Source organism: Neltuma alba, unplaced genomic scaffold, assembly GCF_004799145.2.
Source record: "Neltuma alba isolate B1F8T4 unplaced genomic scaffold, ASM479914v2 tig00011478_pilon, whole genome shotgun sequence".
Lineage (NCBI taxonomy): Eukaryota > Viridiplantae > Streptophyta > Magnoliopsida > Fabales > Fabaceae > Neltuma > Neltuma alba.
The window spans coordinates 1-20,176 of record NW_021636147.1 but is presented as its reverse complement, the minus strand read 5'-3'; the positions used below and the strand labels follow the sequence as shown (position 1 = coordinate 20,176).

The window sequence follows — 20,176 nt, the reverse complement described above, 5'->3', positions numbered from 1 at the left end:
AATAGGAACATGTGTGGGTAAGGCTAGGGGCAGATACTCTTTTTTTTTTTTTTTTTGTTCCTGAGATTTCACGGCAGGAATAGTAGCAGCAGTAGAAATCGGGTTACATATATAGAACAGCCTGGAGATGGTCACGAGAGGAGATTCTTAGGCTAATGTTGCGGGGGTCGTAGTCACCGAAATGAACCGTCTTTATTGCAAGCGGGACCATGAGAGGTCCCTTCGCTTCTAGGCTGTGCCTCACTAAATTCCACAGCAGGGAGGTCTTTTGGCTACTTTTTCAGTCACTAATAAGAACAAAATGGCAATTAACTAACTTCCAATATATGCAATTCACAATCACATGCCATATGAGAGAGAGAGAGATGAGATATGATGATGATAACGGCAGAAACATCTTTATATTATTAAATTATGAATTCATCAGTATATATATAATAATACACAGCACGCATGAAATGAAAGGTCCCCGAGACCTTTTCTGCATTTCTTTAAGCAAAGTTGCAAAAGAAAAAACAGGGGGCTCACCCCTCTTTGAAAACAAACAAATGAAAACAATGCAGAAGAGAGATTAAAATTGAAAACCCTATAGACACGTGATTCCATCCCACGTGTGGACACCAGATGTTGGAGTCCTGTATACATATAAAACTCTAGGCCAAAGCTCGAGGCCACAAGGGAAGAAAAACGAAAGTTCCCGCCAAAAAATAAAAAGAACAAAGAAAAAAAAACCCAGACACAGATACGTATGTGTCACACATAGGAACTGCGAAGAGTCTGCACCCGAACCATAAGAAAGTCCACAAAATGAAGCAAACTTCAGATTATTGCCTCTTTTTTTTTTTTTCTGTTTTCTCGGGGGGTTATTCCAACGAAGGAACGCGGGATTGCTGGGTAAGATGAGAAGCTTGACTTGGAGTCCCCTTGATGGTTGATATGAATATTGAATGGCCCAGACTTCAAAGCTTCATCGCCTAATTAAATCTGCCTACCCACTTGATTTCTGCCATCTGCCTTTTCTCTTTTCACAAGCTCTAAATCAGCGTCCCACCATCTCCCCCTTCCCTTTCACCAGTAATCATGTCACCTTTGAATTCCAATTCCCCACTTCTTCCACAGTTGCTTGACCCAAACCATTAAATGCACCTTTCCCATCCCTTTCCTATCTCCCCCTCACTTTCCAAGCAGAAATATTATAAATTGATACATATCCCGCTTCCTTGGGAATCTGCGAAGCCATTTAATGAACGGCCATGCGCTCCCCAGGCTAAAAACAAAAAATAAATAAAAAATAAACTCACCAAAATCTCAAATTATATATATACTATATCATCTGCGCCTTGATATCAAATATCCTCTTAGAAATGCTGAGGTTTCTAGGCAACTTGGGATTGGACCACCTTATTTCTTTTTCTTCTCCTTCATTTATTGCGGCTTTCTTCTCTGTCTCTTTTTTCTCATTTCACTCGGAGTGTCCTTTGTCATCATCATCTACCCACAGGCAGTTATTTAATTTCCTCCTTTTGTAAGGCGATGAGGACGAGGAGGAAGAGGAAGGCGATGAGTATGATGACATACTTGACTTTGTTGTGAACCTCGTCGTTACTCGAAGCTGTGGGAACACTTTAGGGGGCTTCGTCTGGCTATTGGTGATCACAAAGTCTCGCATGAATTGGTAGCAACCTATGATCTTCTCCTGCAACAATATCAAGATTCATATGCACTTTGGCCTGACTGATCTGTTTGTTTCAAACTCAAACCACTATTATAAATGATCATATTACATGCTTACTTTTCTAAGCCCCTCACACCATGACTCAGCATGCTCAGGCCTGACTAGAGACCAATTAGGAATTTCATTCGCGGCACAGAGTATGGAAGCGGCAGCAATGCATGATGGCCAGTACGCAAGAAAACTAGCCTCTGTGAACAAGAAGAAAGCATGTTTAATTTAATCTTCAAAATTCATAAATATATAATATTACTTCGTTACTTTTTGCTTCTTAAATAGTTCAAACTCTTTATGCATGACTAAGAATTTGTAGAAGTAAACCTTGGATATTTGATAAGATGATTTCTGTAGCTCGTGAGATAAGGAAGCCAGTGAAAGTTCCAGTTGAATCGAGCTTGTACGCAAAGAAACTGAGGAAGTTGAACGGCGTGACTGATCTTAGTCTCCAATCCAGAGCACCTAGAACAAGCAGTTCCATCCGACGAATCGTCTTCGGCTCAAAGATGTATTTGGCACCTTCTACCTGTATATGCACGTTATTAAAAGACATATAGTCATGTACGTAACTAATGACAAGCCGAATCAATATAGAATTTTATTAATTAATTTCCTTTCCAAAAGAATGTGCTTACAGTTAGAGTGTGCTTTATTAAATTTGATTGAAAATGATGGGATCGGGGGGAAGATAGGGTAACATACCTGAAGATCCACAAGGGGCGGAACCAAGGGTTCCTCCATCTTTGCAGCTAAAGACAAACAAGCAACGGACAGAAGTTGCAGTGGCCACCCATTTGCTTGCTGTAAACACAATAATGGGTGGTTGGAATAACAGGCCAAAAAACAACGCAAATGAAAATGTAATTATTATCGTAATCACTTTTTACAACACTATTCAATATTCAATATTTTTTAGATAAATAACACCAGTGCAATGCACGTGCTAGGGTGAGATTGCTAGAAGCTGTAGGCCATCATCCGTCATATTCACGTCAAAGTGTGTAAATATATATATTTATATATATTACTATATAACTTTATGTGGGCACGTACATGTATAAAAAGCAAATATGATTAGAAAAAGTAAATAATGTCAAAGTTTTCTATTCACGTTAAAGTTAATGGAATAGTGACCCTTTTTAATTCGCGACTCGCGAGAGAGATCCAAGCGGTCCACGAAAACCAATAAAAGGGAAATGCTATTTATTAAAACTTTCAGTCTCGTAATAAATACAGCCATAGACATAATTTTGTAATTTCGTACTTCAGCCAAAAAAAATTTGTAATTTCGTACGTACTGGATGCAACAATACATTCTATGGCCCACCAGTATTTGTTTTTGGACAATAGCCCTCGGCATCCATTCATCGTCATCAAATTAAGTAATTTATGTTGAAACAATATTTCATGACCTTTTCACGTTTGAAAAGTCAAACATAATTACCGCATAGAATTTTTGCCACGCATATTATAATTGCCAAAGAATTTTCCCCTTGGACATTTTACATTTCGTTTTACTTCCTGATATCTGAATATTATTGTCACTCTGAAAAAGGAAATCTCACCGGCAACCGCCGAGCATCCAAAAACCGATCCATGTAGTTGACGGAAAGATACGCCGTCAGTGGCTGAAATCCAAAGTAAGCTTGTACCTGCGAAATACGATCACCAACACGTTTAGTCGATCAGAAGGAGAATATGCATGGAATACAGTAACGGCTCAGCGAACGATGGCTATCGCCACCGCAAGTCCGCCGGAGTTCGGTAGTGAGGAAAACGGAGGATATGATGAAAGGCTTAGCTAGATCTAGAACGTTTCTAATAGACGGTTACCACCAATGACTTATGAACGCGTTTAGCGTGATCCAGTTCGATGTTAAAAATGTTGGACTGGCATTAAGGTAATATCAGCGCATCACAGCGTCCGATCATTAAAGTTGTTGGTAAAGGTGATTTTTACTCCTATCGGCTGGTCATTAGTGGACTAATTACCTTGAGAATCCATGCAACAGATTCCTCTCTCGCGGAGGCGTCAAGCGATTGAGATTGAAACCTGGAAAAGTAGTCGCATCCCGGAACGAAGCTGCGCTCGTGTTCGATGAATCCAGCAATCGACTCCTCCGTGGACGACGGAGAGGAATCGAGGTCGGAGGAGCACTCCGTCGACTCTCTGGACAAGATTCCGGACGTGTCCTCGTCGCAGAGAAGGTCGGAATCGGGGAAGTAGTCAGCACAAGAAACCGACATGATGATCGCCGACGGCTCCTCATTCTCTACCCATGGCTTAGGTAGAACGGTTGCCAGGACTTGACCGGAGAAGTCGCCGGAATGCTTCTGCAACGGGAGTGAGAGTGGAGAGAGACTGTGCCAGATGAAGATACTGATTTGGTGTGAAGGCGCTCCATCTGTTTGTTTGGATATAAATATGCGGTGCGTGGATGGTTTTTTTATTTATTTTGCTTTTTCTTTTTAGATTCAAATTTTCAAATGCATGAACGAGAGTTAGGAGAGCTTCGGGAATAAATTTTCCCGGGAAAAAAAAAAAGTTACATCTGAAGGCGAAATATTAAAGCCTGACGTCACTGAATTTTTGCTGAGGAGGAAAGCATTTAATTAATTATTGTTTTTCCAAAATTTAATTATTTAACTAATTGTCTTAATTTATTAATTATTATTTACTCATTAAAGTTAATTTTTTTAAAATAGATGATTTTTAAGCGACTGATAAATAAGACGATGTCAAAAATGCACCTCCCTTAGTCTCTTGGGTGTTGAATCATGAATGCAAGGGAATGAATTGCATTCATGAATGGCTTTGATGCCGAAAGAAAAAATAATAATAATGTCGAATAATAAGATATCTGGCAAAAATACTTTTATTTTAAATTAACCAATTTAGCAAATTAAGTGAATGGGTTAATTTATTTGAATTATTTCAATAATATATCAATCTTGAACCAGCTTCATAGAGCAGTTCCATGTGATGCCATGTGGGAAGAATTGTTTCTGAAGCGGCAAAATCAAAATTGTTCTCTCTTTTTTATTGTAAATGATGGAAGTAAATTATAATCCGTGCATTTTAACATACATAAATTAATTTTAAAAAAAAATTCTAGTTATTATTTAGGAAGAAAATTGAAGCAAGAAATATATTAAAAATTGAGAGAATAAAATAAAACTGTGATCTCATTTTCTTGAGCAGAAACAAGAAAGAAATGGACTTTTGAGTTGCCGCTAAGTATATATGATGGCACTTTTCACAAGCTTTGGCAGCCACCATCGGTTTGTCTTTATTCCTGGCAACTTGGGTGAATTTTATTGGACTGAACAAATTTTTTTCGAATGCATATTTAAAAAATATAATATCAATTATATACTGTTACTAATACTATAATTTAATTTAATTTTTTGAACGTCTCATGTTTTTATTGATGGACTTATTGCTTATTTTATTTTATTTTATATGGTGCTACAAATCAAACGATCTTATAATTAAAACTTAAAAGTTTGCATTTTCTACCCAAAAAAATGTATACTTGATATTTTTAAGAAAATTACTACAAAATCCAATGATTTTGCCAACAGAGATTAATTTTTTTAAATCCTGAAGAATATTGTTTTTCAAAAACCAGTAATTTGATTGTCTTTGTTACTGTTATGTAAAAAGTTATATTTGTAGTAGAAGAAAGTCGGAAAGTATCTTATACATATGTTCAAGAAGTTAGGCATAATTTTTTGAAATGTATCAGCTATCACTTGATTAGAACAATTTGAATATGATTTTTCAGTTTTTCTAATGTCGGTTGAAAAATATATTTACTTTTTTATTATGTTTTTGCCTCTCTCTTTTTCACCTTTTTCCAAATAATGAAAAATGAAAGTAAAAAGTTTAAATCATTCAAACTGTGCCAAGCTAATTTGAATAGAAATATAAGCTCTTAAAATATTAAATATATATACACACACTAGTTATAAAATTATCATCAGCGTCAAAAGGGCATAATGATCTGATAAAATTTTGAAATCTCATTCATATGAAGTTGTGTTATTAAGAACAACTCATGAGAGCTCGAGATTTTTCTTTTTTGCCCAAAATAAAAGTTATTGAAACTTAATAAATTTTGAGGAGAATAACTGAAAAATACCTCATGAATTCCAAAATGATAAATAGATGATTTTGAAACATTTTAACTTATCAAAATCATTATAAAAGCAGTCAAAATTATTATAAGAGTAATCAGCTTGACCTTTTTTTAAAAAAAAATTAACACGTTTGATCCAATTATGTTATATTTAAAAGTCACGGATAGTATGGTTTGCTTAATTACTTGATACTCCGGTCCATGAGACATTTGCCCATACAGCTGCAATATCTAATAGTATCTTATTGTAAAAACTAAGATTAAAATTAAAATTACCTAATCTTTTTTTTAAGAAAGAAAAAAGTAAAAGTGACCTCACCGGATGCGTAGTGAAGTTTTTTCCGGGCTCAGGCCACGCTGGCATTTGCGCGCCAATTTTCAACCGCCAACGATACACGCGCCATTTGCACCTTCCTTTCTCCTTCGTCACATTACATCCGTCTTTAGGTAATGGAATTTTCCTTCGGTTCAATTAATAATTTGAATTTGAATTTTTAAAATTTTTTGACTTAATATATATTTTTTATATTTTTAGATTTCTATGTCTAATTTAAATTATATATAATATGATATTATGATTAACTAATATTCATGTTCCTTAGCTCCACCTTTTATATTAGGTTTTTCTAAATTTGTGCGTGTATGTATCATTTCAATATATTTTTAAACATGAAAGAAAAATAGAAAATATTATGAAATTGTTATTACGAATGCATACGACTTTTGCTTTTTCAGAGACATGATTTAACGTGCTGAGCTGATGAAAGCTGCATATAGTAATTGAAAACATTAAGCAGTTACAAATCATGTCACTATTGTATTTGACTTTTGGGCGTTAAATTTGTTTTGACATAACTTTAATTTTTTTTCAAAAAAATTCAAATATATTCAAACTTTTGAATCCATCAATCCCCATTGCAATTTAATTTTTAGGGTTACAATTGTGGTTTTCCTTTTGCTTTTAGATATATACTGCCCAATAATCAATTCCTTCCGAATAGGACACTTGAAGCAATAGCAGTGCTTGTTGACAAGATTAATACCTCTCTTATCCCGTAATGCAGGATCAATCTAAAAATTTATTTTGAGTACTAAAAATAAAATTTTAATTTATTTTATCTCTTATATTTATTATTTTTTAAAATTAATTTATTCGGTTTATAAAATTATTATACATATAATATTACATCGGAGTATTTTAAAAAGTTCATATAATGTTTTTTATAAACTTATAATTAAGTAATTTTTTTATCTAGCTATCTACTTGAGTTAGGTTTGGACATTGTTAGACCTAATAAGGGGTAACTCTTACGGAGACATTTTCTGCATTTCTACAAACTCAAATTCAAAACTCCGTGCTCAAGCACTTAAAACTCTTTTCACTAGAACCAATGTTTGCTGGTGAATTAGTTTTTGTAATCCACTCAAGTTAATTAATTAACTCTTATATTAAACGAGGATACTTGGTTGAATCAGAAAGTACTTTCAAAAAGCATTTTTTACATAAATCAAAATAAAACTCTTCTCACATACTTATTTCGCATAATGTAAAATTATTTTTGAAATCATGGTTTGATCTCACTCAAATATACCCTAAAACCTGGAAGAGCAGCATTTAATTAGTTTTTCTTAACTGATTTTTTTCACACAATCCATTAGCCATGAGAGGCGATTTTCTTTTAGTTTGTAGTTTTAATATGAAAGATAAGGGAATAACAGTGGCTTGAAAAAGGAGAGGTTAGCATGGTGAGTTGTGACGAGAAATTAACAAATATGCCCCAACAACCCAATATAGATGGAAGTACTATGAACATGATTGCCTCTCAGATTTTAGCCGTTGTGTCATCATGCTTTCTATGTATCAACAAAAACACCAATTATATCATCACTCACTCATATATTTGTCAGTTTTATTTACAATAATGAAATGCAATATTGAGTTTTCAAGGAGTGCTGCAAGTGATTTTGTTGAAAAGTGGTATTACTTTTTTTTTTTGTTTTTCTTTTTAATTAAAAAATGCCATCTAAATAGTAACATTTTTTATGAAAATGTTATAAGGTTAAACAAGTATTTACTAAAATATTACATTTAAATTAATATGTCACCACTGGATCGTCTTCACTTTAGCATAAATTCTGATTCATTTTTTCAATTAATTTGTACAAAAGAAAGTATACTGTTTGAGATCGACTTGGATTGACTTGTCAGAACATATTATATTTAAAGGGGTAAAGTTGATTCTTCAACAACCAACTTCACCTTCTTATTTAGAAAAAAGATTGTCCTCTTTGATTTTAGCTGTAAGAGCTAATAAGAAAACTTGTTTCAATCCTAAATAAAAGATGATAATAATATATTTTATTTTTATATTTATAGTTTTTTTAAATCTTTCTTATTGATTGCACGTATTAAAAGATTTTTTATTAAATACTATTTTTTAATGTAAATAATTAAAATAAATATTTTAAGAAAGTCAAGGTAAGACACATTTTTATGACAAACAACTATATTAATAATTTTTAAAATTTTATAAATTAATTAATTAGCTTCAATCATTTATAATTGAAGGCTCAATCACACAATTGATTGTTATAGTTTAAAATGTTTCAACCAAATTTATTATTTATTTCTCTTGCCCTAACAAAATGTTTCAACCTAAATATTAACCACCAGAGGTAGTATATCAAATATAGTTATCTGAATGGCTACCAATACTTACTTATTGGACCACATGAACATAAAATAGCATTAGGAATAATAATAATAATAATAATAATAATCCTTCCTCGGGTATAGTTGCATCAGGATGATGTGATAAAAATTTTTTTTTAAGGTGATAAATGAAAATATTCATATGAAATAGAAAAACTATACTAATTAGTGTGACTTTGACTAGGGATTTCAAATGTATGGCCACCACTCCGTTCCCAACGCACATGATCAACTAGCAGCCCATTCCTGTACTACATTTTTTTTTCTTTTTCTGCTGCTTTAATTATTTTAAAGAAACCTTTTAATTCTTTATCGTTTATATTTTTTCTGTAAATTTAAAATTTTTAAGTCGTGTAATTATTTTTTTCCAGTTATTATTTATTTCGATAAAAAAATTACACAAACTCCGTTATTGAATTTTGCTATGGATTTTTTTTATTGTATATTGATTATTGATGTATTTTTCCAGTTCTATTTTTTTAAAATTTTGGTTTAGCATCCTATTTCTCTAAGTTGAGACTTAAAAAAAAAAAAAAAAGTGCGCACATGCTTCCCATTCCTCTCTTCCTCCTCCATTTTTCTTTCTCTGTAACCAAGGTTGGTGAGACATGTCTTATGCAGCTCATTCCCAAGGTAATTAATATTGACAATGTGCTTTGAATTTTAGGTGGAGTAAGGTTTAATTCTGTGTCTTAAAATATAAATCTAATGCTAATAAGTGTGGAGACTACTGGGTTCTTAATTAAATGTCAAAACCAAATTATGACTTTTCTCTGGCATGATTCAGAGTTTTTGCGCACTATGATTTAAATTCATTATGACAACAAGGCTGTGGACTGTCGTTGTTTTAATTTTTTCTTTTTATATGACTTGTTCGCATTTCCAAGGAGCTAGAGTCTTGGCCTCCACCTAAAAGTGTTACTCGTTGTTCTAATTTTTTTAACACGTTGTTAGTTGGAGTGGACTTTTTCTTCCTATGGAAATGATGGAAGTTCTATTATAAAAAAGAAGAAGAGGGAAGTTCTTAATTTACTCAGTAATTAAAAAAAATAATTTACCTGAAGCATTGACACTACTACAAGAAATCTGGTCATTTAAGCATGAAGATTTAAGATGTTTGGATTTGTGTGAATGCGAAAAATGTTTTCAAAAGATTTAGTCAAACAGTCATAAAAATAGAGAAAAAAGTTAAAATATATATTCAGTCTTTTAATTTTATGTAAGGTTTCGGGGTTGGTCATTCAATTTTAAAAAGTATACTTTTAGTCCTTTAATTCTAAAATTATTAATCTTAAATGATAGTTTTTTTTATAACAATCATGATTGTTTTGAATATTAAACTTAATATGTTAGCATTTAATAATGTTTTATCAGCATTCAGGAGGTTAATATCATCATTTTTTATTAGGGTTAAATGACTAAAAGTTTATTTTTTAAAGTTATATGACCAAAATGAAATTTTATGTAAACTTAAAAGATTAAAAGTTTACTATAACCTAGGAAAAATTAGGAAAAACTCCCCATTAAAATTTTCATTCACAAAGAGGATTTGACAATTTTTTTTACATAAAAATACTGATATTTTGTAAATTTTATATACACACAGTATCGTTACTTTAATTTAGGTCATAATGACCAATAAATTTTTCAATGATATCCAATTTTCTCAATAAAAATAAGGTAGATCCAAAACTTTAATAATATTATTATAGTATAATAGTAATGATATTTCCAATGTCATGTTCAATCTTTTCTAGTAAAGGCACAGGCGAAGGGGACATAGATAGAGAGCTGATAGTAATTTAATGTACAATAATCAATAATGAGCAGACCCCATGGACTCATAATTTCAACGCAAGACAAAAACCTCACACAAAGCAGGCTCAGGGCAAGAGTACTGCGTGCTTATTTTGAAATTAAAAAAAAAACTGTTTAAATCAAATTCAAACGTTCACTATTTATAACATGTTATATTAAAAATCCTGATAAAAAAAAGGGGGTGAAATAAGAACGGAATATAAGAACAATATATTAAAACTTAAGTTAAATATGGAAAATTATAATGTTAATTTGGGTATTGATATTACAGAGATGCGTATTTGGTGGGGGACAGTGAAGTTAAGGAGGGGATACTGTGGGGATGAGGCCACGGGGAAACATTATGGGGAGGCATCAAAATTAGGTGTATGGGAATAGGAGTCTAAAGCTATGGTTGTTAGTTCAGATGATGTAGTAATAATTCCCTCGGCCAACAATTTGAAGTGACTATTGCGAAAATATACCGACAATGAAATCACAGGCCACATCATAAAGCCCATTTGGTGCAAAAGGAGAGAGAGCCTGAGATCAAAATAGTGACGAAAGAAGTGGCGTCGCCCGGACTCGAACCGGAGACCTTCAGTGTGTTAGACTGACGTGATAACCAACTACACCACGACACCTCGCTGGTGGCATGGGAATATTCAAGCAACCTTTTTATTATCTTTTTCACCAGTCTCAAAGTCAAGACATAACTGCTTCTGTGTGTTGTACTCCTCCAGTTCTTAATATAGGACCCAATTTTTGAATTAATTTTGGTTCTAAATATAAGACCCATTTCTTATATTTATCAGTTCTCTAAATTACCCTATGAATACTTCTTCAACCATAACCAAGTAGAAGAGGGAGAGGGATATTAAGAAAGATGATTATGGTGTTTTAGGAAAAATGTGTTACTTTTCTTATAATTAACTAATTTACCTAACTTCCTTAATCTAATCAAATTAGTTAAATGGGTCTTATATTAAGGACCAAAAGAGTATTAAGGGTTAAGAATTTCGATGTTGATTTTAGAGCAAAAAATCTCTTTAGTTTGCTATTGTATGTAGTACTCCCGTCTCACCTGCATTAGTTATAAATGTTTTTTTTTTCTAGGCGAATATATTGATCAATTAGAAGTAATCCTATTTAAGATCCTGTTGAGTACTAAATGTGAGTACCTCTCCCAATGAAAATTTGAATCTTGATTCATCATGTTATAAGAAATTGGTTTTTTTTTTTTGGGGCTAATCTCAACTCATGTTGGCTGTATTAGTTACAAATGTTGATTTAATAGCGTGCGTGTACACAAAATTTTTTCCAACTTGAAGCCCATGCTGCTGCAACCCAAAAGCTTTGCATCCTTCCTCGAAAATATTAGACATGCTGACCATTGATGCAAGCCCACTAGAATGATGCAAAGCTGCGTTGGATCCCATTGTTAATGGGCTTTCAATTATGCTACAACTGATCTTCCAATTTTCAACCCTTCACCTTTGAAATGCATCCAAACTATAGCGCAAGCCCTCATTCAAGTTAAAATTAGTCTAATTTTTTCATTTCGTTTTGTTATCTCTGTAAAATTTCAAGTTCAGAAATTTAAATTAAAAAAATGATTTTAACCAAAAGATACTATTATTAAGATAAATTGCAAGAATGTATATGTTTTTTTTTTTAACAAGGTAAATTTATACATTAAATCTTATCTGAGAGAATATTTTTATAAGTGATGATGGCGAGATACCTGCAATACTTCAAAGTCTAGAGAGGTTTATTATTAAAAGTTGAATGGGTTATGTGTACAAGATTTTAAGTTGAAGGGAGTTTTGTATAATTTAAAAGTAAAAAAGAATTTGTTTCTTGCCTTTTTTAAATTTTAATTTTAAACATTTTAAAAAAAGACTATAAAAAAATAAAACATATAAAATCCGGTTTTGTGTATTTTATGTACTGTAGTCTTCAAGTTTTATTTACGACAATATTCAATTTCTAATTCAAACTCGACAATTACTTTGCAAATCAACCCTGAGTATTTTTTTTTTAAACTTTTTAGTCAAAATGATAAATTTATCATTTATCCGAATATTGCAATTTTATTTGTTGGACATTCCGAGAAAGGGAGAGTAACTTTCGGGGTAGCGTGCCTAAGTTTCAAAATAAAGACTTGTAACAATAAGAATGTAGAAATTATTCTCATATCTCTTTTCTCTTCCTCTCTTTCAAATAAAAAATAAATAGGATGAAATTAAAAAATAATCATTAACAAACCTTCAAGTGTTTATATTTGAAATCAATTTTTTCTCCTGCAAGTCATTTATAATAGGAATCAGAGTGGTACCTCACACATTATACACGAATCTACTTAGAGGAGGTAGTTTGAAAAAAAAAAAAATTATATGAGAAAAAAATGTTGAAGTCTTATATCCTTATATTCATATAATTTAGAATTAAAACAAACTTCCTAATAATGAACTTATACATTTGGGAGGGGAGCAAGTATTACTTTTAAACATTAATATATTCTTGCAATCACACAATTTTATTCAATTTGGTGCATAAGTTGATGCTTTGAAATTTGAATTTACTCATGTATTATGATAATGTCAACATTTTTTCTTTTAGAAAAATTTATTCATACTTTTGGGATCCCACAAATTTAGAGTGGAAGAGCTTATAAGCCTCCTACGCCCCCCACATCCATACGAGGGGTTTCCCAGTTGCGGCTAAAATACCAAAGATTTTGACGCTATGAAATGGGAATTAGGAAGGGTAATTATTTTGTACTTTTCTTTTCGTACACGTTGCAAGAAAATGTCTCTGATTTTCGTGTGGTGTTGCTTGCTTGCTTCCATGTACTTTCGACGACATTTGATCACGCATTGCATTACTGCACCACGCGGTTTTGCTTCCATTTTGACTCGAAAGTCTCTCTGCCCGTCTTCTTCCTTCGTTACTGCATTCCCAGGCTTTCAACCTAGCTACTTAACTTCCCACAAGACAAACACACCTCACTACATCGGATCCTGTCATTCACACGATGACGGAGGCTGTGATTGAGGTTGCACTTGAGACTTTGAGGTCACTCATTCAGAAGGAGCTCGGTTTGTTTCTGGGAGACGGCTTTCAAGCGTACTCACTGCAGTCAAGGCTGTGCTCGAAGATGCTGAGGAGAAGCAACTCACCAACAAATCTCTCAACGATTGACTGCGCAAGCTTCGAGATGCGGCTTACTTGCTGGATGACATCTTGGATGAGTGTTCCACGCATACCCTTTCCTTGCAATACCAAGACAAGGTACAAACCTCTTGCTTGTGCTCTTTCAATCCCACTCATGTCAAGTTCCGTTACAAAATTGCCAAGAAATTGAAAGACATCAGTCAAAGACTTGATCAAATTGCTGAGGAAAGACTGAGGTTTCATTTACGCGAGACGGTTCATGAGAGGAGGAATGAAATCATGGAATGGCAGCAAACTACCTCAATCATTACTCAACCCCAATTCTACGGAAGAGAAGCGGACAAGGCGAAAATTGTGGACTTTTTGGTTCGTGATGCTTCTAATTTGGAGGACCTATCAGTCTATCCAATTATTGGTATTGGCGGTCTCGGGAAAACTACCATTGCCCAGCACGTCTTCCATGATGAGAGGGTAGTTAGTCATTTCGAGCAAAGAATCTGGGTATGTGTTTCTGAAGTTTTCAGTTTGAAAAGGCTGTCAAAAGCTATAATAGAGGCAGCTACTGGGCATGCTTGTGCAGATTTAGATCTAGAACCATTACAAAGACAGCTCCAAGAGGTGCTTGGCAGAAAAAGATATTTGCTTGTCCTGGATGACGTGTGGAATGAGAACCGGGAGAAATGGGATAAGTTGAAATCCGTTTTGGCTTGTGGATCGAAGGGTGCTTCGATTCTGATCACTACCCGTCTTACAACAGTTGCACGCATTACAGGAACAGTGTCGCCTCATCAGTTATCACTGCTATCAGAAAATTATTGTTGGAAGTTGTTCAGACAGCGAGCTTTTGGATCGGAGGAGGAGGAACGTGAAGAGCTTATAACTATAGGGAGGGATATAGTAAGGAAATGCAACGGAGTTCCACTTGCTGCTAAAACTTTAGGAAGTCTTCTGCGTTTCCAAAGTAATGAAAAAGAGTGGCTCCGCATTAAGGAAAGTGAGATTTGGAATTTACCACAGGAAGAGGATTCTGTCCTGCCTGCTTTAAGATTAAGTTATTTGAATTTACCGGCAAAATTAAGACGGTGTTTTGCCACCTTGCAGTGTTTCCCAAAGATCGAAGGATGAGTACGAAACAAGTAATAGGACTTTGGATGGCTAATGGGTTCCTTTCAACGAATGGAGGGTTTGAAGTGGAAGATGATGGTGACTTGGTTTTTTTTTTTTTTTTTATATGACTGTTCACATTTCAAAGGAGCTAGAGTCTTAGCCTCCACCTAAAAGTGTTATTCGCTGTTCTAATTTTTTTTAACACGTAATTAGTTGGAGTAGACTTTTTCTTCCTACGGAAATGATGGAAGTTCTATTATTTAAAAAAAGAAGAGGGAAGTTCTTAATTTACTCAATTTACTCAGTAATTAAAAAAAAATAATTTACCTGAAGCATTGATACTACTACAAGAAATCTGGTCATTTAAGCATGAAGATTTAAGATGCTTGGATTTGTGTGAATGCGAAAAATGTTTTCAAAAGATTTAGTCAAACAGTCATAAAAATAGGGAAAAAAATGTTAAAATATATATTCGGTCCTTTAATTTTATGTAAGGTTTCAGTTTAATCCTTCAACTTTAAAAAGTATACTTTAAGTCCTTTAATCTTAAAATTGTTAATCTTAAATGATAGCTTTTTATAACAATCATGATTGTTTTGAATATTAAACTTAATATGTTAGCATTCAGTAATGTTTTATTAGCATTCAAGAGTTTAATATCATCATTTTTTTATTAACAGTTTTAGGATTAAATGACTAAAAGTTTATTTTTTAAAGTTATATGACCAAAATGAAATTTTGTATAAACTTAAATGATTAAAAGTTTATTATAACCTAGGAAAAATTAGGGAAAACTCCCCATTAAATTTTCATTCACAAAGAGGATTTGACCATTTTTTACATAAAAATACTGATATTTTGTAAATTTTATATACACACAGTATCGTTACTTTAATTTAGGTCATAATGACCAGTAAATTTTTCAATGATATCCAATTTTCTCAATAAAAATAAGGTAGATCCAAAACTTTAATAATATTATTATAGTATAATAGTAATGATATTTCCAATGTCATGTTCAATCTTTTCTAGTAAAGGCACAGGCGAAGGGGACATAGATAAAGAGCTGATAGTAATTTAATGTACAATAATCAATAATGAGCAGACCCCATGGACTCATAATTTCAACGCAAGACAAAAACCTCACACAAAGCAGGCTCAGGGCAAGACTACTACGTGCTTATTTGTAATCAAATATAAACCATTTAATCAAATTCAAACGTTTCAAGATTTATAAGATGTTTATGTTAAAATCTTGATTAAAAAAAAGGGATGAAATAAGAATGGAATATAAGGGACAATATAATAAAATTAAATTAATATGAAAAATTATAATGTTAATTTGGGTATTGATATTATAGAGATGCATATTTGGTAGGGGACAGTGAAGTAAAGGGATATTGTGGGGATGAGGCCACAGGAAAACATTATATTGAGGCATCAAAATTAGGTGTATGGGAGTTTAAACTTTATAGTTATGGTTGTTAGTTCAGATGATGTGGTAATAATTCCCTCAGCCAACAGTTTGAAGTGACTATTTCGGATATACACCGACAATGAAATCACAGGCCACATCATAAAGCCCAGTTGGTCCAAAGGACACAGCGAGCCGAAGATCAGAGCAGAAATGAAAGAAGTGGCGTCGCCCGGATTCGAACCGGAGACCTTCAAAGTGTTAGACTGACGTGATAACCAACTACACCACGACACCCAGCGGGTGGGAAGGGTTTCTAATGTCTTTTTGTCTCTCCGGTTCTGTTGTACTGTATCAACGGTTAAGAATTGGATGTTGATTTTAGAGCACATACTAAAAATCTCTTCTGTTTGCTATTGTACGTAGCACTCCTGTCTCACTTGCATTAGTTATAAATGAATTTTTTTTTCTAGGCAAATATATTGATCCAATTGAAGTAATCCAATTCAATATACTGTGAGTATTAAATATAATATCTCTCCACCCAAAATTCAAATATTGGTCTGTCAAGTTACAATAAACTAGTCTTTTCTGCTAACCTTAATTTTCTGTTGATTGTATTAGTTACAAATGCTGATTTGTCGGATACACACAAAGTTTTTTTCCCCAGCTTGAAGCCCATACTGCTGCCCCGAAAAGTTTTGCATCCTTCCTCAAAAACATTAGACTTGTTGACCATTGATGCGAGCCCACTGGAATGATGCAAAGCTAAGTTGGATCCCATTGTTAATGGGCTTTCAGTTGTGTACCACTGAGCTTCTAATTTACAACCCTTCGCCTTTGAACCAACTGCACCGACGCCCTCAGTCTAGTTTTTTTTTTTTTTTGAGCAAAAGCCCTCGTTCTAGTTAAACTAATTTTTTTATTATTTCGTTTTGTTATCTCCGTAAAATTTAAGTAAAGGTAAATTTATACATTAAATTTATCTGAGAGAATATTTTTATATTACTTAAAGTCGCAGAAATAAAATTTAAGAGGGTATATAATGGATGATGGTGAGATATCTGCAATACTTCAAAGTCTAGAGAGGTTAATTATTAAAAGTTGAATGGGTTATGTGTGCAAGATTTCAAGTTGAGGGGACTTTTGTATAATTTATAATAAAAAATTTCTTTCTTGTCTTTTTAAAATTTTAATTTCCAACATTTAAAAAAAGACAATATAAAAAAAAATCAAACATATAAAATCCGTTTTGCGCTTTATCCACTGTAGTCTCCACGTTTTTTTTTACGAGAATAAAAGATTTTTTTTTGGGCAAGAGAATAAAAGATCAACCAAGTTATTTTACGATGCTTCCCCGCTAATAAACTCAATACAATCCTCATCAGGGGATATTCAATTTCTAATTCGAACTCGACAATTGCTTTGCAAATCAACCCCAAGTATTTTTTAGTCAAAATGATAAATTTATTATTTATTTGAATATTGCAATTTTCTTTGTTGGACATTCGGAGAAAGGAAGATTAACTTTCGGGGTGGCGTGCCTAAGTTTCAAAATAAAGACTTGTAACAATAAGAATGTATAAATTATTCTTATACTTCTTTTCTCTATGAAATTAAAAAAAATAATCATTAATAACTCTCCAGATAATTTATATTTGAAATCAATTTTTTCTCCTACACGTCATTTATAATAGGAATCAGAGCGGTGGCTCACACATTATACATGAACCTAATTATAGGAGGAGGTTGTTTGAAAAAACATAATAATTATGTGAGACAAAAGAGATTAAAGTCTTATATTCATATACTACTTCCGGTTTTAAATATAAGAGTTAGTTGGCTAATTTAAATAGATCAAAAAAATAAGTTAAGTTAGTTAATAAATATGTATTGTTTTTCCTAAATGTCCTTACTAATCAAGTGTATTGGCTAAAACTATCATTAGGACTACCTTGGAAAAAGGTACATAAGTATGAAAAATAAAATGGATAGAAGTTTTATATTTAGGACCAAAATAAAAGTCAAATGCACTTTCATATTTAGACTGGAGGTAGTATTTTAGAATTAAAACAAACCTCCTCCTAATAATGAACTAACACATTAAGGAGGGGAAACATTAATATATTCTTGCAATCACACAATTTTATTCAATTTGGAGCATAATTTGATACTTTGAATTTATATATGTATTATGATAATGTCAAATTTATTTTTTTTAAAAAAGTTATTCAAACTTTTGGATCCCACAAATTTAGAGTGGAAGAGCTTGTAAGCCTCCTAAACCCACGCCGGGGGTTTGCGAGCTGCGGCTAAAATAGTAAACCGCCAAAGATTTTGACGTTATGAAATAGGAACTAGGAAGGGTTATTATTTGTAATTTTCTTTTAACATTTGATCAACCATTGCATTGTTGTATCACGCGGTTTTGCTTCCTTGTTGACTTGAAAAATCTGTCTGCTCATCTTCTTCCCTCTTTACTGCACTCCCAAGCTTTCAACCTCACTACTCAACTTTCCACAAAACAAACACGATGACGGAGGCTATGATTGAGGTTGCGATTGAGACTCTGAGCTCACTCATTCAGAATGAGCTCGGTTTCTTTCTGGGTGTCGATGCAGAAATGAAGAGGCTTTCAAGCGTACTCACTACAATTACGGCAGTGCTTGAAGATGCTGAGGAGAAGCAACTCACCAACAAATCTCTCAACGATTGGCTGCGCAAGCTTCGAGATGCGGCTTACTTGCTGGATGACATCTTGGATGAGTGTTCCACGCATACCCTTTCCTTGCAATACCAAGACAAGGTACAAACCTCTTGCTTGTGCTCTTTCAATCCCACTCATGTCAAGTTCCGTTACAAAATTGCCAAGAAATTGAAAGACATCAGTCAAAGACTTGATCAAATTGCTGAGGAAAGACTGAGGTTTCATTTACGCGAGACGGTTCATGAGAGGAGGAATGAAATCATGGAATGGCAGCAAACTACCTCAATCATTACTCAACCCCAATTCTACGGAAGAGAAGCGGACAAGGCGAAAATTGTGGACTTTTTGGTTCGTGATGCTTCTAATTTGGAGGACCTATCAGTCTATCCAATTATTGGTATTGGCGGTCTCGGGAAAACTACTATTGTCCAGCACGTCTTCCATGATGAGAGGGTAGTTAATCATTTCGAGCAAAGAATCTGGGTATGTGTTTCTGAAGAGTTCAGTTTGAAAAGGGGTCAAAAGCTATAATAGAGGCAGCTACTGGGCATGCTTGTGCAGATTTAGATCTAGAACCATTACAAAGACAGCTCCAAGAGGTGCTTGGCAGAAAAAGATATTTGCTTGTCCTGGATGACGTGTGGAATGAGAACCGGGAGAAATGGGATAAGTTGAAATCCGTTTTGGCTTGTGGATCGAAGGGTGCTTCGATTCTGACCACTACCCGTCTTACAACCGTTGCACGCATTACAGGAACAGTGTCGCCTCATCAGTTATCACTGCTATCAGAAAATTATTGTTGGAAGTTGTTCAGACAACGAGCTTTTGGATCGGAGGAGGAGGAACGTGAAGAGCTTATAACTATAGGGAGGGATATAGTAAGGAAATGCAACGGAGTTCCACTTGCTGCTAAAACTTTAGGAAGTCTTCTGTGTTTCCAAAGTAATGAAAAAGAGTGGCTCCGCATTAAGGAAAGTGAGATTTGGAATTTACCACAGGAAGAAGATTCTGTCCTGCCTGCTCTAAGATTAAGTTATTTGAATTTACCGGCAAAATTAGACGGTGTTTTGCCTACCTTGCAGTGTTTCCCCAAAGATCGAAGGATGAGTAAGAAACAAGTAATAGAACTTTGGATGGCTAATGGGTTCCTTTCAACGAATGGAGGGTTTGAGGTGGAAGATGATGGTGACAGAGTGTGGAATGAATTATATTTAAAGTCATTTTTTGTGGATGTTGAGACAGATGAATTTGCCTACGACACATGGTTCAAGATCCATGATCTTGTTCATGATTAAAGCCCATTTGTAATGGGAAGAAAATGTATAGCGGAACATTCGAGAATGGTCCACTTGTGTTAAAGAACTCGTCACCTCTCACTTGATGACATTGA

General features: G+C 33.6%; 1 protein-coding gene, 2 non-coding genes and 2 pseudogenes across 3 annotated transcripts; 2 read left to right on the top strand and 3 right to left on the bottom strand.

Moving 5' to 3' along the window:
- Positions 1-373: 373 nt before the first annotated feature.
- LOC114713876 (cyclin-D1-1) lies at positions 374-4,124 on the bottom strand. Its single transcript, XM_028898547.1, has 6 exons — positions 3,722-4,124; positions 3,295-3,381; positions 2,432-2,530; positions 2,054-2,255; positions 1,793-1,923; positions 374-1,696 (listed from the first exon to the last, which is right to left on the bottom strand). The coding sequence occupies exons 1-6, from the start codon at positions 3,974-3,976 to the stop codon at positions 1,463-1,465; spliced, it is 1,008 nt and encodes a 335-aa protein (XP_028754380.1). The 5' UTR covers positions 3,977-4,124; the 3' UTR covers positions 374-1,462.
- A 6,827-nt stretch (positions 4,125-10,951) lies between these two features.
- On the bottom strand, positions 10,952-11,025 carry TRNAV-AAC (transfer RNA valine (anticodon AAC)). Its single transcript has one exon. It is a non-coding gene; the product is annotated as a tRNA-Val (tRNA).
- Positions 11,026-13,418: 2,393 nt separating this feature from the next.
- LOC114713879 (putative disease resistance protein RGA3) lies at positions 13,419-14,887 on the top strand (annotated as a pseudogene).
- A 1,415-nt stretch (positions 14,888-16,302) lies between these two features.
- TRNAV-AAC (transfer RNA valine (anticodon AAC)) lies at positions 16,303-16,376 on the bottom strand. Its single transcript has one exon. It is a non-coding gene; the product is annotated as a tRNA-Val (tRNA).
- A 2,236-nt stretch (positions 16,377-18,612) lies between these two features.
- On the top strand, positions 18,613-20,081 carry LOC114713875 (disease resistance protein RGA2-like; annotated as a pseudogene).
- Positions 20,082-20,176: the final 95 nt, after the last annotated feature.